The sequence below is a fragment of the Panthera pardus genome, unplaced genomic scaffold (assembly GCF_024362965.1).
Source record: "Panthera pardus isolate Hobbes unplaced genomic scaffold, ASM2436296v1 HiC_scaffold_15, whole genome shotgun sequence".
NCBI classification, from domain to species: domain Eukaryota; kingdom Metazoa; phylum Chordata; class Mammalia; order Carnivora; family Felidae; genus Panthera; species Panthera pardus.
This window is the reverse complement of record NW_026526710.1, coordinates 16,438,318-16,465,685: the sequence shown is the minus strand read 5'-3', so window position 1 is coordinate 16,465,685 and position 27,368 is coordinate 16,438,318. Positions and strand designations below refer to the sequence as shown.

General features: G+C 53.0%; 2 protein-coding genes and 1 non-coding gene across 4 annotated transcripts; 2 read left to right on the top strand and 1 right to left on the bottom strand.

Annotated features, from left to right (window-relative positions):
- The first annotated feature begins 231 nt into the window (after positions 1–231).
- TCN2 (transcobalamin 2) lies at positions 232–14,636 on the top strand. Of its 2 annotated transcripts, none has more exons than XM_019426701.2 (10): positions 232–344; positions 710–923; positions 4,863–5,055; positions 5,840–6,009; positions 7,040–7,201; positions 8,273–8,445; positions 8,583–8,769; positions 9,631–9,796; positions 11,547–11,662; positions 14,050–14,636. In XM_019426701.2, exons 2-10 carry the CDS (start codon positions 860–862, stop codon positions 14,109–14,111), a joined length of 1,293 nt encoding a protein of 430 aa, XP_019282246.1. In that variant the 5' UTR covers positions 232–344; positions 710–859; the 3' UTR covers positions 14,112–14,636. The 2 variants fall into 2 exon arrangements, with proteins under 2 accessions (XP_019282246.1, XP_019282247.1); XM_019426702.2 differs by having other exon boundaries at positions 238–344; positions 713–923.
- TRNAK-CUU (transfer RNA lysine (anticodon CUU)) lies at positions 12,410–12,482 on the bottom strand. Its single transcript has one exon. It is a non-coding gene; the product is annotated as a tRNA-Lys (tRNA).
- A 3,352-nt stretch (positions 14,637–17,988) lies between the features above and the next one.
- Positions 17,989–25,645, top strand: SLC35E4 (solute carrier family 35 member E4). The gene is made up of 2 exons (XM_019426703.2): positions 17,989–20,469; positions 24,686–25,645. The coding sequence occupies exons 1-2, from the start codon at positions 19,851–19,853 to the stop codon at positions 25,117–25,119; spliced, it is 1,053 nt and encodes a 350-aa protein (XP_019282248.2). The 5' UTR covers positions 17,989–19,850; the 3' UTR covers positions 25,120–25,645.
- The last annotated feature ends 1,723 nt before the right edge of the window (positions 25,646–27,368 follow it).

Below are 27,368 nucleotides of genomic sequence, written 5' to 3'. Positions count from 1 at the left end.
ACAGTACCACCAGGGTTAACTTTTAGACATTGATTCTCCTGTGTAGTTAGGCAGATGAGGAATCCTTTGTTCTCTCTTCTCCTTACAGATTTTTTTAAGGTTACTTTCCTAGACCTAACAAGTAGCCCTGCTACCCAGGGCTTCGTGTCTCAAATGATTAAATCCTGTTCCTTGTTTCGTTTTGTCTTCAGGAGGCCTCCAGCTTTCCTGGCCGGTTGAGAAAACTGGCCTGGGTCCAGCCCCTCCCACCCCCAACTCTGGGCGGGCAGACAGAGAACAGCTGACACCAGCAGTCACTCATGTGACCACTACAGCTTTCTGTTTGCTCCCTGTCCCAGAACTGGGTGAGCACTTCCAGGGTCTCCTTCTGTTGGGGGTGGGGGGTACCAGGTAGGCACCCCAGTCCTTCCTGTCCACAGCTGGAACAGTGAAAGGGATACCACACAGGCACAGTTGGACAAACTTGGGCAGATCAGATGTCAGGCCTTCTGTGCTTGCCCAGGGCTCTTTAGGCAGCAAGACAGAATGTGGCTGGCCTCAAGGTGTCTCATACCATTCCTACTTGCCCCCCCTCCCCCTCCACCCCCCCCCCCCCCACCGGTGCCATTCCCTACCTCCAGGAAGACTGGTCTGCCCTTCCTTCCTCTGTTCTTTGCCCTTCCTTTTCCCTCAGCTACAGATCTTTTCCTCTTTCTCTCTGTTGACTTAGCAGTTTGCTGCTTGGTGTGGAGGGATTAATCAGTGACAGGAAGCTGCCTCTTCTAGAGCCGTGACCAGCTGTGGTTAGGAAAGCCTCTGCAAGACCAGCCCTAGGAGTCTGTCCAGCTTCCCGCCTGCTGCTCACCCACCTGCTCCTGCCATGGGGCACCTTGGGGTCCTCCTCTTCCTGCTTGGGGGCCTGGGGGCTCTCGCTGATATCTGCGGTGAGTAACAAGATCTACCCTGCGCCTCTTTTCTCCTGGGTCCTTAGGAGGGAGGACTATAATGTCCGAGCCCCTGATTATATAATACCTGGGGAAGTAGGCTGGGGTGTGTGGGAGGGTGCACTATATCTGCCCCTTTGGGCTTCATTAACAGTTGGGACTTAGCTGGACCTCAGTGTTTGACACACTATAATGAGATTAGTTATAGTTGACCCTCGAAAAACGTGGGTTAGGGCTGACAACCCTCCATGCAGCCAAAAATCCATGTATAACTTTTGACTCCCCTAAAACTTAACTACCAATAGCCTACTGTTGACTGGAAAGAAGCCTTACTGATAAGGTAAACAGTCAATTAACACATGTTTTGTATGTTATATGTATTATATACTGAATTCTTATGATAAAGTAGGCTAGAAAAAAATATTATTAAGAAAATCACAAGGTAGGGGCATAGGGGCACCTGGGTGGCTCAGTCAGTTAAGCGTCCGACTTTGGCTCAGGTCACGATCTCACAGTTCATGAGTTGGAGCCCTGCGTCGGCCTTGGGCTGACAGCTCAGAGCCTGGATCCCACTTCCGATTTTGTGTCTCCCTCTGTCTGCCCCTCCGCTGTTTGCACTCTGTCTCTTGCATTGTCTCAAAAATAAATAAACATTAAAAAAATATTAAAAACAAAAAAGAAAATCACAAGGTAAAGAAAGTACATTTTTTTTAAGTTTATTTATTTTGAGACAGAGAAAAAGTGTGAGCAGGGGAGGGGCAGAGAGAGAGGGAGAGAGAGAATCCCTGCACTGATAGTGCAGAGCCAGATTGGGGCTCGAACCCACAGACTGTGAAGTCATGACTTGAGCTAAAACCAAGAGTCAGGCACTTAAGTGACTGAGCTACCCAGGCACTGCAGAAAATACATTTAAAGTACTATACTGTATTAAGAAAAATTCACATATAAGTGGACCCATGCAGTTCAAACACGTGTTGTTGAAGGGTCAACTGTGTATGTCTGATAGCCCACCATGCAAAAATGCTCCCATTCATTCACTCATGGGTTTATTTATTCATTCAACATGCATTGACTAAGACTTCTCTGTGTCAGTGCAGTGTTAGACTTTAGGGAAAGAACAAGGAGCAAGACAGGTCCCGTCCTTGTCTTCCTAGTCCATCTGTTCTAGTAAAGGGGACAGACAAAAGAAGTCAAGAGACAAATCAGTGCTGTATTTGGGGGCCGTGGTAAGCACCAAAGGAAGTGAGCCAGGCATGGAGGTGGAGAGCTGGGGGCCACTGATTCAGGAAGAGTGTTCAGGAAAGGATTTCCGAGGACCAGGGGTGACAGGGGGATTGAGGCCCAGAGGAAGAAAAGGAGCTGGCAAGAAAAGGAGTGTGTTTGGGGGGTAGAACGGGCATCCCAGGCAGAGGGAAGCTAGTATGCAGTCACTGTTACAGGAGACAAGCCCGAGAGAGGCACAGGTGGCAGGTCATGGCAAGGCATTTGCATACTAGCATAGGAGCCTGGCTGCTTCAGCTCTGTGTGCCTGTGTCCCCAGGAGTCTCTCTGGGAACCCTTGGGAGTCTGAGCACACAGGCCTGGGGCTATTTGTGCACTGGTGATGGGCAGAAAGCAGAAGGCAGGCAGGGAAGCCTCTGTGTTCTGGGGCTACCCACCTCTCCTCCCTCCTTATATTCTGCCCATGGCCTTACACTGTGCAATATGCTTTCACTCCCAGTGTCTCTTGTGATCTTTGGAGAAATTGAGAGGCAGGTTCAGTCATGTCCAAGTGACAGATGAGTCTGTCAAGGGTTGGAGGAGCCTGGTGACCTGTCGGGGCTTTGCTGGACTCAGTTCTCAGAATTCCAGGCCAGGGTCTTCCCTGAGCACCAGGAGCCTCCAACCTGTGTTCCATAAGTGCAGCCAGACCCCTCACTATTGGATCTTGATTCCTGTCTAGATAGTCCCCAGGGGAGACCTGGGACCCAGTCCTCATCCTCACTGGGCATGAACCATTCAATAGTGGGCCCATAGTCTAGACAGAAGCCCTGGACAGGATTTGGGGGTACAGCCCACTACTGCTGAGCCACTTACCTGCCCAACCCTCATTCCCTCACCTGCAAAATGGTCTAAGAATGCTTCCTGGCCTTCCTCCTTGGTGTGGTGTGAAGGATCCCACAACATCTGCTTTACCAGCTTAAAGCTCTGTGCAGTTGTGAAATTGACAAGGATGCTGCACTAATGCTTGCCCAGGGTAGGCTTCTATGCTTCTGAATGTCAAAGCCAGTCAGCTGGCAACGCTGGGTGGCCCTGTGAGCAGGAGGCACCATGGGAGGGAGCTTGCCCAGTGCCACTTTTATTACTGAGGTGAATCTGCCTGGCTCCTTCCTTTTAAGGAGGCTGAATTGTGGTTATCAGCCTCTCTTTATAGCTCTGGCTCCTCTTTTTATCACTTGTAACCCCAGGGCTGACTCATCTGCTGGAGGTCAAAGCCTGGAGTGGGGGTGAGGCTCCCCTACCAGTTTGAAGAAAAGAGAGAGGAAAAGAGAGTTACAGAGAGACAGATGACCAGAGAGATAGGCTGAAAGAGGTAGAGACTAAGACAGGTCCAGAGAGAATGAGGGAAATACCTACAGAAATGGAAGCAGATACAGAAAGGCACTGAGAAAGAGAAAGAGAAAGAAAAGTCACCCTTACCCCTTACCCCCACCACCTCCACAGGTAGCAACAAATACCTGTGACTTTTGGGAAAAGAGGCATAAGATGGTGGGACCCATTAGGCACCTGGCTAGCTCAGTCTGTAGAACATGGGACTCTTGATCTTAGGGTCATGAGTTCGAGCCCCACGTTGAGGGTAGAGATTACTTTAAAAAAAAAAAAATGGTGGGACCCAAACCAAGAAAGGTGGGCCTGTATGAGAGGAACCCTGTCCTCGTATCAGAAGGCCCAAGAGGCAGGTGAAGAGCTCTGGTTGGCAGTTTCATTGCTGAATCTCCTGGGAGGGGTGGCCTGCCCAGCATCCTGAGATGTGGCCCAGTGGAAGTAGCTGGAGCCCTACAGCAACTGGGAGGCAGTAAATGGGGAAAAGTCCAAAGTGCCTCCAGGGCCACCTACTGAGCTCAAGTTTCCTTCCCTAAGGGTGGAACGCAGCAGTCAGCTGGAGCTAGAAAATATCCCTGAGGCTTCCCCTGGTATGTCAGCATTTTGGTTACACAGTTTCAGGCAAATCCCAAAGCACACAGAGAAATGGTTGTAAACGATGATGGCTTTCCAAGGATTCACCCCTCAATCTCAGGTCCCCTTCACCTAAATAGATGTGATAGGAAAAGCATTATTTTGAGATCTATACAGAGGAAGCTCACCAGGCAGCCCCAGTTAGCCATAGGCAGCCAGCAGAGTTTTAAAACTGGGTATGTAACATGTTCTGCATGTGGGTTGCAGTTTGTGTAAATGGATAGAACATGAATTTAGCCAAGCACCAGAGAACAGGGGTTTTGTAGGCAGGTTTATCCTTGGCCGTGCAACCTTCTGGAAGACACAACCTAATTCTGAATGGCTGTTTCCTCTTTTGTGCAAAGCAATGATGACAGTACTTATGCCACAGGGCTGGCATGAGGACCAGGTGAGGTCGGGCACAGTGGCTGGGGCATATCACACGGCTTGGCCTCCATTCTCTGTTACTCCTGATGGCAGACTGGTTGCCCGGTACCAGCTTCCTCTGCCCTCAGCCCGCCACCTCTCCCTGGCCCACTCCAACTGCTCTTCTGGGAAATCTACTTTCCCCTATTTACATACTGCCTTTTATTACAGCCATATTTCCCCATACAAGTAGGGTGTGTACTGGATGGAGAGGGAGTAGAGCTGTTTATACCCCAGAGAAGGCCCTGGTAAGGTAAAAGCAGTTCCTTGCTGGTGGCCTGGCCTTGTGACCTCACTTGGTCTGTTCTCTTTCCTAAGAAATACCACAGGTGGATAGCAAGCTGGTGGAGAGGCTGGGCCAGCGCCTCTTGCCCTGGATGGACTGGCTCTCTCTGGAGCACCTGAACCCCAGTATCTACGTGGGTCTGCGCCTCTCCAGCTTGCAGGCTGGGGCCAGGGAGGCCTTCTATCTGCACATCCTCAAACTCAGTTACCAGCACAGCCTCCTGGGGTATTGCTGTTCACTTTCTTCTCCTTTCCCCACACCTTGCTCCACATCCTAAAAGACAGGAGAACTATGTTCTTGTTTGGGCTGCCATTGATTTGTTGGGAGATTTTGGGCAAGTTTGTCTCCTTTGGCACTTCCTCCATCTGTAGAATGGTGTTGGCTTGACCAGATTGGAGGCAGACATCACTAATCCATGACCACAGTTCCCCCTCTGCCCCCCACCCCATACTGAGCCCAGAAGCAGCATCCGTCTGTGCTTCCCTCCCATGCTGAGGCAGACATCACTAATCCATGACTGCAATCTTCCATACTAAGCCCAGAAGCAGCATCTAGCAGCATCTAACTCTGTGCTCCCTTTCCAGGGGCATTAAGGAAGACCTGTTCTGAGGCTCACTGTGGGAGTTTGAATGAGAGGTGAAGGATCAGGAATACCATGAAGCCTGTCCTGCTTGGACTCCCTCTCAAAGAGTGGATGCAGGGCAGGGAGAGGGAAGAAAGGGAAGACTGTGTAGGCAAAGTGTGATCAAAATGGTGGGGTAATCACAGGTCATTTGGATGTGAGAACCCTCAGGGTTTGTCCTTGAGTCTAATCTTTCATCTTTATGAAATATGTGTGGCATGCACCTTACAACTTGCACAGCTGATTACATCTGCTTTGGGCAGTTCTAGGAAAGTTTCTTACTGTTAGGTTTTTTTTTCACTTTATGATGTTGAGGGGGGTGCCCCAAGCCAGGCTCACCAGGGTGGCACTTTCTTACAGAAGTGTTGTTAACTGGCTTTTTCCTAGGCTTACCTTCAACGATGACAACAGTGACTACCAGGACAAGCCCTCCATGGGCCAGCTGGCCCTCTACCTGCTAGCTCTCAGGGCTAACTGTGAGCTTGTTGAGGGCCGCAAGGGGGACAGGCTGGTCTCGCAGCTGAAGCGGTTCCTGGAGGATGAGAAAAAGGCCATTGGTGAGGGCGACGTGGTCTGCCGAGTGTTGGGGGGTGGGGCTCATCAGATAGTATTCTGTGGGGAAGCATCTAAGTCAGAACTTTGGGTTTTCTCCTCAGGCTTCTTTCCTACCCCCCATTCTGCCTGTGTCACTATCCACCTAGAGGCTTGGGCCTGCTGCAGTTGCCATCCTTGATCAAGCCTTTCCTGCACTCTACATATACTCTGTTGACAAGTTCTACTGCTCAGCCACCATGACTGACCTGACTGTCGACCCCTGGCACAGCCCCTGTACTACTTACTCCTCAGCCTCTCTCTGCCAACTGTCTTGCCTCCTGATTCGGCCCGGCACATGACAGCCAGAGCAAGCATTTTAAATATAAATCTGATGTTATTAGCCCTGCTCAAACCCTGCACAGGCTGCCCACTGCTGTGTCCACAGCACCTCAAGCCCAGTCTGTCTGCCCTTCTTCTCCTCTCTAAGACCTACTCTCCCATTCTCTGGCTCACCCACTCACCTGCCCCTCTGGCTCTGGCCACACTGATCTCTCAGCTTGCAGATCAAGGTCTTAATATATGTTTTCTCTATCTAGAAGATTTCCCTCCCCTTCTAGCTTACTCCTGCTCCACCTTAGCTCCCCCCCACCCACCATCCCAGCATCACTGTCTTAGAGAATCCTGCTCTGACTCCCCAGCTAGTCAAAGACCTCTACCATATGGCCCCAGAGACTTCGGTCCACATTTCAGTACTAATCATGGTGTCATGAGTACAGGTTGTGTTACTGTTGGAGACCCTGGCTGTGCTGTGCCTGGCCGGTCACCACCAGCTTGGTCATCACTCTGAGCACAGCACCTGACACGTAGTGGATCTTCAGCAAGAACGGATTGAGGGAATGAAGGAATGAAGGATCTCGCGACCCAAAGGAGGGTGTCAGGAAGCATAGGCAAGGGGGTCCTGTGTGCCGGCTGGGCTGGTTGCTGGGAGTGGGCAGAGAGGCAACCCCTCAGGCCTGGTATGAAGCCCCTGCCCCATGGTTTTCTCCCTCCCAGGACACAATAACAAGGGCCAGCCCCACACCAGCTACTATCAGTATGGCCTGGGCATCCTGGCCCTGTGTGTTCACCAGAAGCGGCTCCATGACAGTGTGGTGGGAAAGCTCCTGTATGCCGTGGAACATGAACAGCATCTCCGCCAGGGCCACCTCTCTGTGGGTGAGTGGGCTAGACCCTGCTAAAGCCAGGCTGGCACTCCTCCAGTCTCCAGCCCCAACTGAGGGCCTCTACCCCTTGGCCCAAGATCACCTTTCCTTGGGGCCCCTCCTCATGAGTCCCTTAGGAGTGAAATGGTGAGGACTCTTGAGTGTGGTACAGTGGTTGTGAGCCAGTGTTGGAGCTGAACTGAGATCCTGACCCCTGCTCTGTCACACACACTGATTGTAGGGTACCCTGGGCAAGCCAGCTGGCCTTTATGGTTCAGCCTGTCCTGTAAAATAACCTCCCAGCAGTATCTTGATAGAAGATGCCTTATAAATAAAGGACTTAGATTGGTGCTTGGCACAGAGAGGTTCTGGATACATAGTTATGATCTTGTCATTATATGAGCTTGGAAGCCTGAGATGTGGATTTTGGAACTGCTACCTCACTATGTGACCTTGGGCTTCCAGTGCCCTTTCTTGTCACTGTGATTCAGGGTCTCTTTCAGTTCTGGCATTCTGTGAGTGAGTGTGTGTGCCTCGCATAGGGTGGGGGTAGGATGGAGTAGGTTGGGAGGGCAAGGAGGTGCCCCAGAAAGAAGGCAGTAGGAAGCTTTCTCTGCCCGAGGCTTGTAGAAAAACCACTGTGGACACAGTAATCACCTTGGGGCCCAGGCAGCTCCCTGGACCGATTAAATCTAGCTGGAGGTAGACCCAGCTATCAGTGAGTTCCAGACTTCCCTGGTGATTTCAAAGGGCAGGCAGGTTTGGGAATGAGTGGTGTAAGATAAAGTCCTCTTGGATCTCTCTCCTCCAGGTTCTCTCCCTAACCTCTAACCCTTAAATAATAGACAGGGGTAGGGTGACTTATCATCCCCATTTGCCTGGAACTAAGGGGCTTCCAGGACTCTGGACTTACAGTGGCCAAACTGAGCAAACTCTAGGCACACTGGACTGAGTTGTTCCCTTTAGCTGGTGAAAACTTTCTAAACTGCTGATCTGATTATGGCCCTTCTTCGAGGCCTTGGGTGGTCACCTATTGCTCCAGGGCCCTGCCTGGTCTGACCCCAATTGGCTCTGTCCCTTGCAGACACAGTGGCCATGGCAGGCTTGGCCTTCACCTGTCTAGAGCACTCCAACCTCAACCCCAATCGGAAACACCAGATCACCCGGGCCATTGAGAACATACGAGAGAAGATCCTAAAGGCCCAGACCCCTGAGGGCTACTTTGGAAATGTCTACAGCACCCCTCTGGCACTACAGGTAGGAAGGAGAGCTTGGGGCCATAGCCCACCCTGGTGTTTGGTGGGAGGTGGCCTGGTCAGAGGCTGGAAGACCTGCCCCCTCCATGCCAGCTGACCCACCTCACCTCCTCCTTCTCTTCCCCGTTCTGTCACCAGTTACTGATGAAGTCCTCCATGCCTGGGGTGGAGCTGGGCACAGCGTGCCTTAAGGCAAGGGCTGCTCTGTTGGCCAGTGTGCAGGATGGGGCCTTCCAGAATGCTCTCATGATTTCCCAGCTGCTGCCTGTCCTGAATGGCAAGAGCTATGTGGATCTCATCTCCCCAGACTGTGAGGCACCAAGAGGTAGCTAGGCCTTTCAGGGGAGCCCTGTTCTTTTCAGTCTGCAGGGCCCTTCCTGAAGTCTGCATGTGTCAGGGAAGGGAAGTTGCTTAGTCCTGATTTGCTGAGTCAACGGGGGTTTGGGGGTGCACGTGGGACATACTGTCAGCTAAGATGCGGTCACAGCTTCTAGAAAGCCACAGTATGAGGAGAGAGATACCAAATAGAGAGCTCTGGGTGGGCCATGAATCTGCAGCCCCTTGCATGATGCCCGGTATAGAAATGTTTGAATGAATGAATGGGAGAGACACATTTTGGGTAGCTCTGATACATCGTAATGAGTTCCAATTAGCAGCTTGAATCAGGGCTTCATGTGGGAGAAGGACTTGAGTTGGAGAGTGGGATCTGCTAGTGGAGGAAGAAAGTAGCAAGGGCAGAGGAGAGAGGAGGCAGCAAGAACAAAGGCACCGAGGTGGAAAAGACTGAAATTTTGGGGAAGGTCTTACTAGAGAGTAGGGTCTGGGAGAATCAGCTGGGCTTACAGGCAGGAGAATGAAGAGGGAAGACCTTCGGAGGTAACAGGAGGTCATATGAATAAATGCATGTTCTAGAAAGAGCCCTCTGGGGTGCTATGTGGGGTGCTATGTGGGAAGGGGGATACCGGAGGCAGAAAAACCAGTGAGGGGCCCAACTTTGGGCAGCTGGGGGACTGGGGGGCTAAGGGACAGGGGAGGCTGGGATGGCAGGTGGTGGTGGTGGCTGAGATGGGACCAAGGGGCAGGAAGGGGTTCTGACGAGCCACAGTGTCTTCGAGGGAAGAAAGGAAGACCAACACCTGGCTCCTTGCCCTCACACCAACTGCCCCTTCCTCTCTCCCTGACATAGTCATGTTGAAACCAGTTGTGGAGACCCCTTCACCGACCCAAGAGGTCATCAGTGTCGTGCTGAACGTCCCCAGTGTCTCGCCACCATACATAAACTCCATCTCTGTCCCTGCTGGGTCCTCCTTGGAAGATGTCCTTAAGAAGGCCCAGAAGCTCAGAGGATTCATGTGAGACCCCCACCTCCCAGCCCTCACCCCCTCCTGACCCCACATCCCTGAAACAGAACTTGGATGGGACGAGGATGGAAGAGAATGTTCCCTCAAGAGAGGTGCCGGCCCAGGCTCTGCTTCCACCTTCTCCACCCCTGATAGCTCACGCTGCAGTGGAAACAGACAGCCATGGGCCAGCGTTGTTCCGTAGCTATGAAAACATGCTCTGGAGGCAGAGCACCCACACTGGAATCCCAGCTCCTCCACTCCCCAGCTACCGGCCCAGAACCCGTTATTTGCAATGAGCCATTGAAGACACCAGCTGTGCCCTGCTCCTCACGGGGCCCATGCAAATAGTCCAGGAATTAGTGCACAAAGAAGACATGGAACATGCTTATTATATATGCAGGGTCCCACACTTAGTAAGCTCAATACATGTTAGCTTTCATAAGAATAAGAATTTTTATTGTCAGATGGGCTTGGTCTACTCCCTGTGATGAGTTACCTACTAAGCCCACCTCAGTTCTCTTCCTGGTAGCCTGCAGCTCATACAGCAATACTGCTGGGAGCCAACACAGTCCCAGACGGCCACACGCACCGAGCACCTTTGGCAGGCCACAGTCCAGCAGGCATTGAGATTACCCAGAACCTGCTGGCCTTCCTGTCTGTAAAATGTCATCAAAATGAAAAAAAAAAAAAAAAGAACTTAACGTTTTAATTCAGAATTCCAAAGCCTCTGAGAAGACATCAGGGATATTAATCAGAGAAGCAATTCTGTTAGTGGAAGTAGGTGTCTGAACTGGGTGCAGAGGCCAGGCAGGAAGGCCATGTCTGACGGCACATGAATGCATGGCAGGGAAAGCTGGACTGCAGAGAGATTCCTGAAAGAAAGAGAGGAGAGAGAAACAGAGAGACGTGCTCCAAGCAGCCACACGGACCCATAGAGTTAGGGAATGACAGGGCAATGGGGACTGCTCCATGACACCCCCTCAAATAACACTTTCCCTTTGACTAAGTCACCATGAGTGGTTTTCTGTTTCTTAAAACTGTAAAAACCCTCCCTCTCTAAGACAGAAACGTTGATAAGCCTTTTGGGGAGAGGAAGAACATGGCCTATGGATTTAAGAGGATCCCTTTGGCAGCAGCATCCACATGGTTTGGAGAAACACAGAGTTGGAGACCAGGAGCTCAGGGTGGGGGTGGTATGAATAAGGAGTCTCTTGGTTGCAAAGGTCAGAAATCTAACTCCAACTCTCTCTGGTAACGGGGAGCATGGGGTGTGTAGAATCAGAGAGAAGACTGAGCAATCTTGCCACAAGAAGAGGGGAGTGCCACTGAGTCATAAAATTTCCAGAACCAGAGACCCAATGCCACCACCAGGTGTCTCCATCTCCCATGTTCCTGCTTTTATCTGCATGCTGGCTTCACCCTCTCTCATTGGGCATTGGCATCTTATATATGGGGCTGGCATCTTCTGACTGTCACCCCTGCAACATCAGCTCCCAGAGAGGGGGCAGCTGCTGAGTTGTTAATATAATAGGCGTCCCTTCCTGTAGGCCATGGTCCTGGTCAATGCAGAGGGGGTGAAGTCCCCTGGGTGGGCAGTGTCAGGGGGCTGCAGAGGAGGCATGGAGGTGAGGGCTATGGCCTGGGAAGGACTCTGGCCCTAAGGGAGAGGCCAGGACTTTCTTGGTGGGGGCAGTTCTGCTCCTGCTGTTGGGTCAGTGGAAGCAAAAGTCACTTCTCCCTCTCTTTGTCCCTTTGGTAGGTATGGAACGCAGAACACCTTGTCAGGCCCCTTCCTGACCTCTGTGATGGGAAAAGAAGCTGGGGAACGTGAGTTCTGGCAGCTCCTCCGAGCCCCTGACACCCCACTGCTACAGGGTAGGTCTGGTGGCCAGCTACCTCTGGACATCTCCCCCATCCAGCCTTGTTGCAGTGAGGCCAGCACACCTCAGCTTTCCTCTGAATCTTTCTGGGCCTCAGCCTCAGATAATCACTGATGCTCAAGGTTGCTTGTACGTTATTTAACTGAATGCTTAAGAATTTTTATGTAAGTTACTGTGGCAACTCTAGGAAATCAGGCAAAAAAGAAGAAAGCTAAAATCACCTATAATTTGCTACCCGGAAATAACTTCTTTTAATTATTGATATATTTTCTTTTCCTTTCTTTTTTCTTTTCTTTGTTTATTTTTGTTTTTGCTTTTTATTTCTTGTTTTTAACTGTTGGTGTATTTTTTTATACCTAATTTTTTAAATACATAAGTTTATTTTTTCATAAAAATGGAGCCATGCTCTGTAGCAATACTGTCCAACAGAAGTAAAATGCAAGGCACATGTGTAATTCTAAATTTTCTAGTTGGTGACACTAATATTAATAATGTATCTTATTTAACCAAATATGTCCAAAATATTATCATTCCAAGTTATAATCAATGTAAAATTATTAGTGACATTTTGCATGCTTTTTCTGTACTGATTTCAAACACTGAATAGCTGCATGTGGCTAGTGCTAGCATACTGCATGGCAGAGCCCTGTATATTGTTTTGCAACTTATTTTTTTTAATTTTTGTTCTTTTTTTTAAACATTTTATTTATTTGTTTGTTTGTTTATTTTAAAGTAAGCTCTGTGCCCAGTGTGGGACTTGAACTCATGACCCTGAGATCAAGAGTCACATGCTCTACCAACTGAGCCACCCAGGCGCCCCTTTTTTCATTCTTAATGTATTGTAGACATCTTTCTGTATTGCTGTATGTATATTCCCCCTTCTTTTGTAATAGCCACGTAGAATATATCACTCACGAGGATGCTTTGAGCTGCAAGTAACAGGAAACATGATGCAAACTAGCTTCCACTGTATGCCATCCATTGGGTTGTTGTGACCCAAGTCCAGAGTGTCTTGGAGTGAGGACTTCAGGGCTGGTGTAACCTGGTCTCCAGCCCTGCTCCCCTGTGACTCCATACTCCTTTCTCTGTTGGCTTCCACACCCTTCTTATGTCTTCCCAGAGCTGCTCCCTTTTAGAACTTTGTTTGCCCCCAGCAGACAAAGGTGGAATTGGGACACAGGTACATTCCTGGACCCATCCCTGTTGCTAGGAGCTGGTTCAGGTTCTGCACTCACCATTGGCTGGAGAGCAAGGATTGCCACACACCTGGTTTAGGCCAGTCAGGGCCTGCCCTGGCACTGGGTGCTGCGGTGGGGCATGGAGTGAGATGGATAGGCTGCAGCTTCTTGATTTCTGCTAGATATTTGGGGTGTCTCCAGTTTTAACTCTTACACCTCAAGCTGTCATGAGCATCCTTGTGCATCAGCCCCCAGTCACCAGGCAGACTCTTAAGGGTCATCTGTCCCTGCTCTTGCTACCTGGAACTTCTGTTGGGCACCTGTCATGTGCCAGGAATTGAGCTAAGTGCTTTCCAGAATGTGGGACTTTCTGAAGGAGTCCAAGAAAAAGCATTCTCTTTCTCTGCCTGGCTTCTGAGAAGATTGAGTAATAAAACAAAGATGTGGCATATGGAGACCCCAGATCTGGCCTCTAATTACTGAGGCTGGGCTGTGGGGAAGGAAGGGGGTGGCGCAGGGAGGGTAGCCTGGGACAACTCAATCATGAGGCAGATGTGGGCCATGTGTCCTCTATCTCTCACCCCCTAGCCCTCCAGTCCAGCTTGAACCCCCTTTCATGGGGAAAAAGGAATACCTGGTTGTTGATACCATTATTGTCCCCATTTCAGAGATGGGAAAACTAGCACTCACAGAGGTTAAATAACTTGCTCAAAGTCATACCGCTGATGAGTGAAGAGCTGGGGCTTGAACCCAGGTATCATGCTGGAGCCTGGTTTGTCTCTAGTGATCAGAGGCTGGCCCTGAAGGAGACTTCACACATGGTCTTGGTTCTTCCTTCAGACCACACTGAGCAAGTCCCTCTTCCCATTGGCCCCACAGGGGACTATGAAGACAGTGACCCTGCCCACCAGGTGTTGTCAAGGGGTCTCTGGCTCCTTTCACCCTGTGTTAGTTATCCAGAATGCTGTCCTGTATACTCCCCTGGCGGGGGGCTCCCCCACCTTAAAATAAGCCTGTGGGCCTTAGGGACCCGAGGTTACAGCTAATTTCAGTTTCCAGACTGGCTCTGGATAGTTCCCACTTTCCCACCACCAAGCCCTGAGTGGATCTTATAGACCCTGGCCTCAGGGTGCTTGTCCATAAGAAGAGGTTGGGGATAGGATTCTCTTCCCTGTTAACCCCCCTGCTCAATCTGTTTCTGCAGGTATTGCTGAATACACCCCCAAGGATGGAGAAACCATTGAGCTGAGGCTGGCTACCTGGTAGCTTCTGCGCTCACTCACCCCAGCAGCCTTGCCCACTCCCTGGGCTTCCGCCTTCCCTCCAGACATCGCTGTAACAGCCCAACCCTGCTGCTACCTCATGTGCACTTGGATAGGGTCCCCTGGATCATTCCAGCTACCACCCTTGCGAAGGTCCTAAGCTATCATCCACCCTGGATCAGTTAACCAAGCGCTTTCCCTGGGAGGGCTGTCTGCTCCAGTCTGGCTCAGTCTGGCCACACAGGCATCCTTTGAAGGCCATTCATGGTCTGTAGGGTATAAAGCATCTCCGACTCCTCAACACAAGGAGGAGAAGTCACCGGCTACTGGTGCTATGAGGACTGCCCCTCTGGGATTGAAGCCCTGCCAGGAGACCTCTATGGCCCAGGGGCTACAGCCCTGATCCCAGCTCTCAACTCCACCTTCATGGCGGTGGCCCCAGTGCTTGCTGTGGCATAGTAGCTGGTGGGGGCTCTGCAGAGACGCTCAAACCCTGCCTATGAAATGATTAAAGTGTTTGTGCACCTGCCCCAGCGTCCTGATGCCTCAAGTTGGCGAGTGAGTGCCGGGGGCTGGAACACAGAAGGAAGAGGTACCTGCAAGGGAGCAAAGGAAGGTGGGTGAGCCTTCTCCTGGGTGCTGGGGGAGTGATGCAGGCCGTAGCAAAGGTGATTGCTGTTTAGGGAGCATGTACTTGCTAGACACTTTCTTGCATGACTCTGAGGTTGTAGATATTTTTGTTTCCATCTCTGCCTTACAGTTAAGGAAATTGGTACTCAAAGAGGACATGCGACTCACCCACAATGTCAGGCAGGGGACGTGCCTTAGGAGACAGACCTGGCCTGGGGTGGCTTCCTGGCTCTTCCACACAAACACTGAAAGTTGGGGGTTCCCATGGTTGTTATGACTATATGGCAGAATCCAAAGGCAACCTGAGGCCCAGGACCCTAGAGCTTGGGCTCTCGCTTCTGCTTTGCCCAACACACAGTCAGGGTACCACCCCAGGCCCCAGCAGCCAGGCCCCAGAACCTTGCCTGTTAGTGGGAGGGCCCTGAACCCCGAGCTGACCTCGGGAACCTCAGGAAGTGGGGTTCAGGCCAAGGAGGCACCCCACATGCCCCACCTCACCGAGGTTAGGAAGGGGGCTTGTCTCAGAGGGGCTTTCTGATAGACAGCATGTCAAGTTTTACAGCGCTACAAAGTTATCAAACCTGCATATTACATATATGCCTCTTCCTAGGGCTCCAGTTTCAAATATTTAGCATCTGGATTGGAAGGGGAAGTAGGCGATTTAAAAATTCTTATATTGAAACAAACGTCAAAGTACCAGAAAGCCAAATGAAGATATGCAGCCTGGTTTGAAGGTGAAATGTATGTGCCCAGAACCCCAGAGCGCTTGTTCCCTTGCCCCACCTTAGTCACCATCAGGAGCACTTCTCAGAGGCTTCAGAACCTGCTCCGTGCTCCTCGGTTTTACAATCCTGACAAAGAAGGGTGGAGACTCAGAGAGGCCTGAGGCTTGCCTTAGGTCACATAGCCTGGAGGTGTCAGAGCCATTGATCCCAGCCCTCGGGCACTTGCCACTGTACCACCCTGCTGCCTCCTCACCAGCTTGCAGTGGCAGGTCTCAGGCCAGGCTAGGGAGAGCCCCCTGCACAGGCTTTCAAGGGCATATGTACTAGGTGTGATCTACCCCTTCCAAAGGGATTATTGTAGTCAAGGATGTGTTTGGCTCTGAGGAGCAGGGACTACTCAGTCCTGCTCAAATCAAAGGCTATTTGCTGAAAAAACCCAGCTCACCAACTCAGGGGCAGCCAAGGGTGGTAGAGAAACAGAAGTTGGGGCTCAACGTTCCTTCAGCTCTGCTAATGCTCCCTACTCTCTGTATCTTCCCCCTCAGTCAGCTTCTTCTGAATGTGGCCCCAGCAGTGACTTTGTCACTTTCCAGTTCAATTTCCCAGCCCCCTCTCATTTTCTCAGCCCATGTCCCATAGCCTGGAGAGGGGTCTGCCCAGCCCAGCCCACCTGTGGATTCTGGGCTAGGTGTCTAGTCTGGCACAATCTACTGGTCCCCTGAGAAGGGGTGTGTGTGAGAGTACAATCATGTCTGGTGCAGGGCCCCACCGTAAGAGATAAACAGAGATAAACAGAGGCCCTCCCTGGGGATTGGGGACCAGGTTTGTATTTAGCCTTAACTTAGATCTGTAGACCTCCAGACAAACCACTTCCCCTCTTTCACAGCTATGTGATGGTGCCTGGGTTTACATAGCATGTTCATGCTTATCAGCTCATCATGTTGCAGGATTTTTTTACCACAATACCCAGGATTCGTTGTCTCACTGCTTTGAAGAATGAAGAGGTGGACACAAAATGAACAGCTGGCAAAAGTTTATTAGAATATAAGATTAGAAAGGAAGAAGAATAGGAAAGCTCTCTTTACAGAGAAGAGACATTCAAAAGCGAACGCCCGAGGACTATAAGGCAAGGGTCCCTGTTTTATAAGGTTCTGGTCAGCCCTCCCCCTTCCTTTCCCCCTTGTTCCTTTCCAAGTTCTACCTTTTTTGGCTTGATAGTTCTAGGTGCTGGGTTGTCCATTCCTGATTGGTGGTGAGGGATGGTCAATGGCCATACTTAGGTCTTTTGTCAAATTCCAGAAGGGAAACCTGAGGTGGAGTAGCTGGGGCCTGTTACACTCTTAAGAGGAACCTGGACACTCCCGGCATTGTTCCAAAATAGGTGCTTTTCCCCACACAGGGACCTCAGGCCCTAATCTTTTCCTCTCTGCCTACTGAATCCTGTCTTCTCCTATCATAATCATATCACAGATGGGGAAACTGAGGTCCTAGCAGTGATTTATCTAGGGACATGCAGTGACCAGAGGAGAGGTCTTTCCCACAGCCTCTGTAGCACAGTTGCTAGAAATGGGTTCTCCTGCCCCTGGTGCCACCCAGAGTCCCTCCCTGAATTACCTGCTTCCCATAGTACCCTGGGCCTCCCATGGGCAGAACTTGGATCTAAGGGATTTGGGAGTCTGTGGGCAAGGAGAGGCTGCTCTGGGCTTTTGGGTGGACCCCAGGGATATGGAAGGAGCCCCCTGCTCCCATTTTTGCACAAGGAAATATTCTATAGAGAATCTTGCTGCCTACAAGTCAAGGCAGGTTAAAAAACTGGGGCTCTGGACCCAGGCAAAACTAATCTGAATGCCCTCACCAGCACTCAGGCTGCACAACCCCTGCTTTGGGCTGTGCTCTCAGCTTCTGCCTCGCCTCCCACCACAACAGGGGCAGCTCTCTCTATCCTGCCATGGCCCACTCAGGCCTTATCTTGACTAATCTTCATTACTCATAGCCCATCCCTTACCAGGCAGGGCAGGTAGGAGGCGAGCTGCTTTGTGGCAGTCTTGGAGGAGTTGTAAACACTGTTTACCACTCCCTGGGAGCTCAGCTCTGAGAAGGTCAGGGTATTTACTATCTTTAAAATCATCATTATTATTTTTTTAATTAAAGGAAACACTGGAAAACTGACAGAATCTCAAAAAGAATATAACTCTTAGGCGGCACTGATTCCTCTTCTTCAGGAAATATGGAAGGAGGGAGGTTGCCCCCTTGGCTGGCTCAGTTTCTCTCCCACAACCCTTCCTAGAGAAACCCTGTCCAAATACTCCCTTATTTTAGTCCTTGACCTAGAAATCCCTTACCCTACAATTTGGGCTATTAAGCAGCTATTTGCAGGCTCCAGCAGGAATCAGAATCACCAGAGGCAAGTGTAAAAATGCAGAGTCCTGGGCCCACCAGAAACCGTATGATTCAGCAGGCCTCCAGTGAAGCTGGGGACAAGGGTCGGGGGAGGACACGGTGCAGCAGCCCGTGATTGTGATGGGGCTTGGGGGACGCTTGCTGTCATCCCGCGGTCTGACCACGGCGGGGCGCAGCGGACCGAGCTAAGTGGTTCCCCTTTGAGATCTTGTTCCTCAGAACAGGCTGTGGTCATCAGGACTTGCTTGTCAGACAGCAGGCCAAGGTTGAGCGTGTTCCAGTGGGCAGGAGCTTCCGCAGGAAAGGAAGCCGGACGTCAGGAAAGAGGCTCACAGTTGGCAGTGGGCACCTACCTGCTCCAGGCATTCATTCCACCTTGGTTCTTGGCGCACACTTCAGAGCTCAGAGTCGAGCCTGGAATCCGAAACAGTTTGTTCTGTTCTGGGGTGCGTTGTTTACCCAACTCTGAGCTCAGAGAGCATCCGTTGTTCAGATGGGAAAACGGAGACCGAAACAGGGGCAAGGGCTTAGTGGCTGCTGCTCTGGCTCCCAGCCCACCCAGGGCTCTTTGTCCTGTTAGGGGGCAGAGGGTGGACCCCAGAAAGTCCAGCTATGAGTCAGTTCTGAGTGCCCAGGGGACGGGACAGGGGCTGTTGGCTAGGGATAGATGCTGGCTGGCACCCCGCTTCCACAAATGTCGGTGGCCTTGGTGATTCAGTTTCCTTGCGCCTGCCTAGAAGGGGCCGGCCCTGGGCTGGGAGAGGGAGGAGGTGCTGAGAGTAGGGAGGGGCTATGGAGGGGCCTAAGGGGCCGGTGGTCCAACTCATCTGGATGCCGAGGTCCCACGGAGTAACTGTAGCCAGAGATCGTGTGGCCCCGAGACTGGTCCTGGAATGGGGGTTCCTGGGTGGGGGTCCTTGAAGGTGCAGTCTCCTGTGAGGCTGGGGGATTTTATTGAGATCCCTCAGAAAGGCACCCTATTGTCCCCGCCTCGTGTTGGTCTCTATGGGGGCTTGCCTTGGCGCTGGGTGTGAAGGGGTCTGATCCCGCACTGGTGGGAGGAGTAAGGAACAGGCAGCCTGAACACTCCAGCTGGGGGGCTCGGCTGAGGTGAGGACTTCTTGGAGGATGGAGGAGGGGCTGTGAGCAGGCGGCGTGGGGGCGGAGCGAGACCGCCCTCCCGGCTCCGGGGGCGGTGCCTGGCCAGGGGCGGTGCTGGGGGCTCCCCCCAACTTTCCGGGTGGGGCGCGGGCGGCGGCGGTGGAGGCGGGGTCTAGGGCGCGGGGCCTCGCCCGCCGCGCCGGCTCGGGCTGAAGCCTGGCGGGAGGTGCTGCCGGAGCCGGAGCCGCAGCCGCAGCCCGAGCCGCCGGGAGCCGGAGCCGCCAGGAGCTGGAGCCGGAGCCGGGGCTAAAATACAGGCCTTGCCGCAGCCTAACCGAGCCGAGCTCGTCGCCTGGCACCAGCCTGAGCGCGGGCCGGTGTGTCAGCCAGCCGCAGGGCCTGGGCGCACTGGCGGAGGGAGCGAGCCGCGACCACCGGGCACCACCGGGAGCGTGTGCCCGGATCGCCCCTGCCAGGCCTGGGCCCGGCCTGAACAAGCATTAGGTCGCGGGGTCTGGACCAAAGAGAAAAAGGAACGAGGGTTCCATCTAATTGTGGAGTGGGCTTAAAAGCGGGAAGAAGAGTGGAGACTTCACCTAGGACTGAGCAGAGGTGCCTGCAGCTTACTAGGCCAGGTTGGAGCACCAGAGAGCCTGGCATCCCAGCAGCTACGACCTGGGTTCTGTCCTGCCCGAGCCAGGAATACAGCATAGCTCCTGGACCTTGGCTGGCACAGGCCTGGCACAAGAAGCAGTGCCTTAACCTGTCTGAGACTGGGCCCAGGACCCGAGGAACTTGGGATCAGGCCTGGCCCAGAGTGGGACTCTCTGGTGGCCCAGAGCTGGTCACTGGGGAGCTGTCCTTCTGCCCCAGACCCACTGGTACGGATGTGTCGCTGCCCACTGGAGCACCATGACAGCAGGATGACCTCAGCGGAGGCAGTGGCAGTGGCCAGTGGTGCTTGGGCGGCTGGGTCCCCCGAGTGGCCCCCCGACACTCCCCAGGCCCTTGGTCGGCCTGGCCGGGTCAGGGTGGCAGTGGCAGCGCTGGTGTGGCTGCTGGCAGGAGCCAGCATGTCGAGCCTCAACAAGTGGATCTTCACTGTGCATGGCTTCGGGCGGCCCCTCCTGCTCTCAGCACTGCACATGCTGGCAGCAGCATTGGCATGCCGCTGGGGAGCACAGCGCCCCATGCCCAGCCGCACCCGCCGCCAAGTGCTGCTGCTTAGCTTCACCTTCGGCACCTCGATGGCCTGTGGCAACGTGGGCCTGAGCGCTGTGCCCCTAGATCTGGCACAACTGGCCACCACTACTACACCACTGATCACACTGGCCCTGTCAGCGCTGCTGCTCGGCCGTCGCCACCACCCGCTACAATTTGCTGCCATGGGCCCACTCTGCCTGGGGGCTGCCTGCAGCTTGGCTGGTGAGCTCCGGACACCTCCTGCTGGCTGTGGCTTCCTGCTGGCTGCTACCTGCCTCCGTGGCCTCAAGTCCATTCAGCAGAGTGAGTGGTTGAGGAGGTGGGGACTGGGGTGGTTGTGTGGCCTGGGTCATCCTGGGAGGGGCATGGCTGTTATCCCATTTTCCAGATGAAGAAACTGAGGTTCATAACTTTGGAAGAGGCAGAAACTGAGACTCAGAAAGGGCCAACAGCTCAGTGAATTCCAGGCCCCAAACTTAGGCTCTAGACCCCAACTGATATTTAATAATAGTTGCCGTTGATCTGTGTCTCGTGTTTTTTCAAGCCCTTTATCTCTTTGGATCTCCATACTGCCCTGATTAAGGGAGGCACAGTATTGTTCCCACTGACAGGTAGAGAGACTTGTCCTGGGTCATGTGGCCAGTGAGCAGCAGAGACAAGATCTGAACCCAGGCAGTCAGACTCCATGCTGTCCAAGTGATGTGGTATAAGGCTGTGGACCCAGAGGGGAATCTGATAGTGGGGGCCTGGGAGAGAGAAAGAGGGCAAGACCTTGAGCCGGGATCTGGGAGGTGAGGTGATATTTAGTGGGAGCTGCAGTGTGACAGGCCCCATGCTGGGTGTTGACCTTGAATTGTCATGGCAACCACCACCTTCATCCCTGTTTTATAGCCCATGGAACTGAGACCTAGAGGTGCCCCGGGTCACCTCACCTCTGAGGAAAGGAGCCAGGGGGCTCTGGGAGAAGGTGAAGTGGAGGCTCCAGGCCTAGACCCTGCCAAATCACTGTGTCTGATGGTGGAGGACGCCTTCCTGTGGCTTATCAAGGGGCATCCAAGTCACAGTCCTCACTCTCTCTCTTCCTCAACTGAAGGGAGAGGCTGGGGAAGGCAAGGTGCCCATTTGGGGTAGGAGGCCTGGGTTCTAGCCACACCCTTGTTCATACTTGTTGGTCAGCCTTCAGCAGATCTGGGTCTTATCTGGGCCTCAGTCTCCTTATCTGTTCAGTGGAGGAGGGTTGGATTTGTTGGGAGTCCCAGGGGTCTCTTGCTCTCTCTCCCTTCCAGCTCTGAGATCTGTGACCCAAGCCTGGGAGAAGGAAGAGGGGGCTCCAAGGGTGCTAGGCTGGGGTTTGGGGCAGCCTGAAGGCAAGAGAAAGTTGAAGTTAGAGCTCAGCCCCTGCCCTGGCATCTTCAGAGCCAGCACTCAGAGGCCTTGTCCCCATACTGGGCCCTGAGGCATGGCCAAAGCTCAGTTCTATTTTTGCCCTCCCAGTTACATGAGAGCTGGTGACTAAGCTCGGGCCTGAGCTCTGGGCAGGAGTCGCAATGGGAAACCTGACCTCTTGCCCCCCCACCTTACCTGGGAAGACCCCAGCTTCCAGGCCCATGCCATGCCTGCTGAGGCCAGTGCTTCTCGCCCAGGCCACAGGCACACGGGCACGGAACAGCAGGTGCCTGGCATTGGGCTGCTTCTTGGCTGCTGCCAGCCTTCTCTCTCAAGTGTCAACTGCCTGGCCCTCGAGGTGGCTTGGTTGGGTGCTTCCTCCAGGCTCCCACAGCACCTTCTACTTCCCCTATCACAACTCTGAATGTCCTGTATTGTACCCACTTGGTTACCTGTCTGTGTCCCCCCAGACAGGAGCTCTGAGTGGGCATGGACTGGTTTTGGGCATCTCCTTGTCCCCAACACCTGGCCTGAGGCCTGGAACAGGGCAAGTACTCCTTAGGTGGTGGTGTTGTAATGGCTCTGACAGAATAATTGGCAGGCTGGTTAGGCTACATGGCCTAGAGTGTTAAGGAGAGCGCTTGGGAGGCAGGAGGCCTCACCAACAGAGGTGGGATGGGGAGAAACAGACTGGAGCCAGGAAATGAGTTGGGTTTTGGACAAGAGGAGGTGTCTACTTCCAGGGGTTCCAGATTCAGACTAGAGTGTAAATGACAGATATCAGCTCCTTTCCTGAGAGCAGACTCCATGGCAGTAGGCATGAAAGTCCAGGAAGAGGAGCATCCAGGCAGCCACAGGCAGGGCCAGTAGCTTCCTTCCGACCTGGGCCAGTTGCAGGCCCAGGGGGTCTACACTCACAAAAAGACTGGAAAGTGGGGGGGCAGCTTGCTGAACTTGCTTTTAGCTGTACCCACCTGCATCAGAGAGCAACCTGACCTGATCCCTGCCTGAGCTCTCCGGCTGGTAGGGAGATGCACTCAGAAACAGATTACTATGGCAAGAGAAAAGTTCTAGAGCCAAGGTGGGCACAGGTGTGGTCAGGGGCGGTTTCTTCCTCCTGGGGAGACCAGGGGAGGCTACCTGGGGGAGGAGGCATGCAATGATGATAAAAATAAGATCATAGTAGTAGTGAACACTTGCTGAGCCCTCACTATGTGCCCCCACTGTGCCCAACTCTATGCAGGAGGGCATTCTGGGAGTGGGAAGCAGACCTTGCCAGGGCACAGGTGTCAGCCAGCAGGAGCTCTGTGGGGGATCATGACAGCTGTCATAGTGAGCAGTTGCTGCTGGGCACCAGTCCCTAAGCTCAGCATCTCACACACTCCAGTGAGGGGGCTGTTGTCACCTTCCCCAGGCACACATGAGGAGACGAGACACAGAGTGACTTGTGTGATGTCACACAACAAGTGAAGGAACAAAAATGGGATAAGCCAGCAGGCAGTGGAACAGAGGGTCTAGAGGACATGTTTGTCTGAATGTGGCAGAAGCCTGGGTATGTTCAGATGCTGAAACAAAAATGCCTTTAGAGAAGGAGAGGTTGAGATAGAGGGTTTGGTGGGGCTAACAGGGGAGGGGTCATCAAGGAGGCAGGATGAGAGGCTGGCATTTGGGGGGGCTTGGGTGGGGTGAGTGGCCTGTGGTGGAGGATCACTGCTTTTTCCCCCGGGCTGCAGGGAAGGGAGGCAGAGGGCTGGGTGGGATGTAGAATAGGCACAAGGGGCTGGGGATGGTGGGGGGAGGTTAGGACTTTCCTCCCTGGCTGCCTCACAGAGGTGAAGTTCACCTGAAACCCTAAACACTTTCCAACGATTGGACCTTAAACATACAAGCCACACACTGCTTGTAATGGTGCTAAATTTGGAGTGAATGAGCAGGAGACATTTCAATTATCTGTTCATTTCTAGAAACGCTGGAGGAACTGTTGCCTAGAGAACAAAGCCAAAACATCAAAATGAAATCGAGAGAGAGAAATACAGTTTTCCTCTTCTAGCCTATGAGTAAGCACCCCTGTAGCTCTTTGGAAACCGTGTGTCAGAAAATGCACAGAGGCTCCAAGAGCCCTGGGAGGGGGGCCTCCATCAATTACTCATCTCTCTCCACTAAAGCTTGGAGGAGGCCCCAAAACATCATTGCCCGTGCAGATACTATCATTTCACCGAAGCAGTGTCTGACTTTGGTGATGGGCACTGCTTCCTTTGCGAACCAGCTGGGCAATAACACATATGTGCACACACAGACACACACGCAGGCAGACGATCACACGTATGCAAGCTGGTAGGATCCTCTCCTCTGCAAAACTAAAAGGTTTCCTCTTAGGCCTGGATTCATCTTGACAAGCCTTAGTGATCAGTTATAAACAGTGAGTGACAGCCAAGTGCAAACAATGACTTTCTTGTTGTTCTTAGTCATCCCAGGGGTCATAAGTGAATGAAGCAATGAATGAACCCACCATTTGACTCAAACAATTCATTATTGTAACACTCCTTTTTTTTTTTTTTTTTTTTGGCTAGTCAGTGGCGGAGCTGGGACCTTCTACTGGTCTGTCCCTGCTTTGGTGGTGGGAGCTGTGGTGTGGGGTAGTGGGTGTGGTAAGGACTAAGGCCAAGAAAGGTGGGTCGGCGTCCCTTGGCACAGGACCTTCTGAGCAGGTTAAGAACCTCGGATGTTTTTCTCCAGGGGCTGCGGAGCCCCTGAAGATTTTTTTTAGAGCCATGCTTCATGTTTATTGATCATATCTTTTTACATTTACTGAGCATTTACCTTACAAAGGCTTTATAAATGTTATCTATTTTAATCTTTACAACAATGCTGCGTATTAGGTGTGGTTATCACCGAACTTTGCAGGTGATAACAGAGGTTAAGTACGAGGTCACAGCTGGTAAGGAGTGGATACAGGTCACAACCCAGGTGGTGTGACTGGGTTCTTGTCCGTCATGTTACGGAGCAGGAGCCACTGATTCTGCCAGAGGGATTGAGGCAGGCTTCCAGAGTGATGGGCCCCGGAGGCCATGCCGGATTAGCCAAGTGGGGGTTGTCTGCCTCCGATTGCTGATGGCTGCTGTCCTGGTTGCAGGTGCCCTACTGCAGGAGGAGAGGCTGGACGCGGTGACCCTGCTGTATGCCACCTCGCTGCCCAGCTTCTGCCTGCTGGCGGGCGCGGCCCTGGTGCTGGAGGCTGGTGTGGCACCGCCGCCCGCTCCCACCAACTCCCACCTCTGGGCCTGCATCCTGATCAGCTGCCTCCTGTCCGTGCTCTACAACTTGGCCAGCTTCTCCCTGCTGGCTCTCACCTCTGCCCTCACCGTCCATGTCCTGGGCAACCTCACTGTCGTGGGCAACCTCATCCTGTCCCGGCTCCTGTTTGGCAGCCGCCTCAGCGCCCTCAGCTATGTGGGCATTGCACTCACCCTTTCAGGAATGTTCCTTTACCACAATTGCGAGTTCGTGGCCTCCTGGGCTGCCCGCCGTGGCCTCTGGCGGAGGGACCAGACTGGCAAGGGTCTATGACATCTAGGGGAATATGTGGGCTCCTGGAACAGCCCCAGCCTGAATCCAACCTCGGCCAGTGGCCATGGGAAAAGTGGAGAGCAGGCAGCTACTGGGGCCATGGGAGAGAGAGGGGCCTTCTGGAAAGGCCACCTTGGAAGCTGGCATGGGGATTCCCAGACACCCACCTCCTGTCCCTGCCTGCCTCTCATCACAGACCTCACTCACCACTGGATGGTGGGTCCAGACCTGGCACAGTCACTGTGCTTGTCGGACTGATTATTATGATTAGCATCAACTACTACTCCAAAAATTTGGAAAACCTCACCACGTTCTGATGACGACGATGATGATTCTTGGCGATTGCACAATCCTTCCTCCAGGAAGTGGGGGAGGCAGCTAGGAGGCCCAGGGAAGGGCTTCTTTGTTGCTGGGATCCCCTGGGGATTGGGGTCATCTATGCCAATTCCAGGCAGCTGCTGTAGCCTCACCCCTGGGCCCCCCAATTTTGGGTCTTCCATCCTTAAATAAACTATTTTTGCTTGTATACCTGTGTCATTGCTCAGGGTTACAGCCAAGGAAATACAGGGAGAGCTCTGGGCCTCCTGGCGACCAGCCACCCACCCAGAAACGGGGACATCCTTCCTCACCTGTCATAGCCTGTCTGGGTCCCCAACCTAGCCCCCTTCTCTAAAGTCCCTCCACTGGCCAGGCCACCATTGCTCATATTCTGGATGGTGGCAGTAGCTTCCTCCCTGCTCTGCTCTGGCACCTCCACTCCACCTTCCACATAGCCCCAGAGGGATCTTTCTAAAACACACACCTTCTGGGGCTCTATACTGCTTCTGGGACAAAGTCAGAACTTCCTGCCCCAGACCATAAGATCCCCGGGGTCTGGCCCCTGTGGCCTCACCAGGCTCCTGTCTCACTTCTCTCCTTGGGCTCTACCTTCCATCCTCACTGACTTCCTTCAGGCACCTGGCCTGGGAAGGACAGGCACAGGGTTTCCTGGCCCTGGCCTCCACCCTGCTGGCCTTGTGGAGGGGAAGTGGGCCCAGACTGAGTCACTCACTACCCACCCTGCCTGTGACTCAGAGATGCCACTGGCCCAGCCCAGTCCCTGTGCAGCCTGGGCATTTCCAGCCTCCGCTCTGAGGCTTGGCCAGAGAGGACAGATTAGATATCTTTGGTTCGGCAGAACCTCACTGGTACCCAGGACCCTTCCCCCATTCAAGAGAGCCCACAGCCATAGCAAGATCCTCCCTGTAGCACCCTTGCCCTGGCTCCTGGGTCCTCATGGAATGCTTGGCTGAAGAGTGAGCCTATCCCACCCCCATCCCCAAACCCGGCAGATCAAAGCCAGCCCTTGGTGGTTGTGGGGATAGGGCAGGGGGGAATTGGAGCTGTGCTTGGCGGGGGGCTGGCTTGTCACCAGACTCAGGACCATCCCGCATTGAGGAGATTCCCTCAAGGTCATGTTTAAAGCACACCCCACCCCCCCATCAGAAAACCCTTTCTCATAGTGTGACCTGTTTTGGTCTCTCTTGGCATCACAGAGTCATTTCATTAGGAGTGGGTAGTGAGGATTGCCAGAATAACTGGTAGGAAAGGCTTAGTGGGAGGTGATCCCCACCAAGGGCCCCTGCCCCTCTAGGCTCTGCTTCTTACTAGATGATTGCCCCGGGCAAGTCACTCTGCCTCTCCACACCTCAATGTCTGTACCCAGGAGAACAGATGTCCCCTTCCTTGGGAAACTCTTTCCTAACTGCACTGCTGCCCTGCCCCATGCCAAGCTGAGTTGAGAGCCACAGCTAAAGGTCAGCCCAGCTCCCTGTACTTCAGGTGGGGCGTTGAGCACATCCCACTCTCAGAACTAGTTTATCACCTCTCTTCTCCACCAGGAGGGGCTCTGGGAGGGCCAAGACAGCTGTCCTGCTCACGGCTGTCTCCCCAGTACCAATACCTAGCATGGATAGAGTAGGTGGAAGAGAATACTAGGGGTCAGACTTGGGTTCAAACCCCAGCCCTGGTGTGTCTAAGCTGCGTGACCCGGGAAAAAGGCCTTCGCCTGTGCCTCTGTGTGTTAAGTGGGGGCAGCAGTAGAACCCAACCCTGTCTAGCTCCAGGAGGCTGCAGTGGGCTAATGTGTAGGAAGTGCTTAGCAATAGTGCCTGAAACTTAATAGGCCTTAAGAAATGTTAGCAGACTAACTCACACAGACACTTCACAGTTCCTTCCCAAGGCTTTTCACACTAGCCATCCCCCTCCCA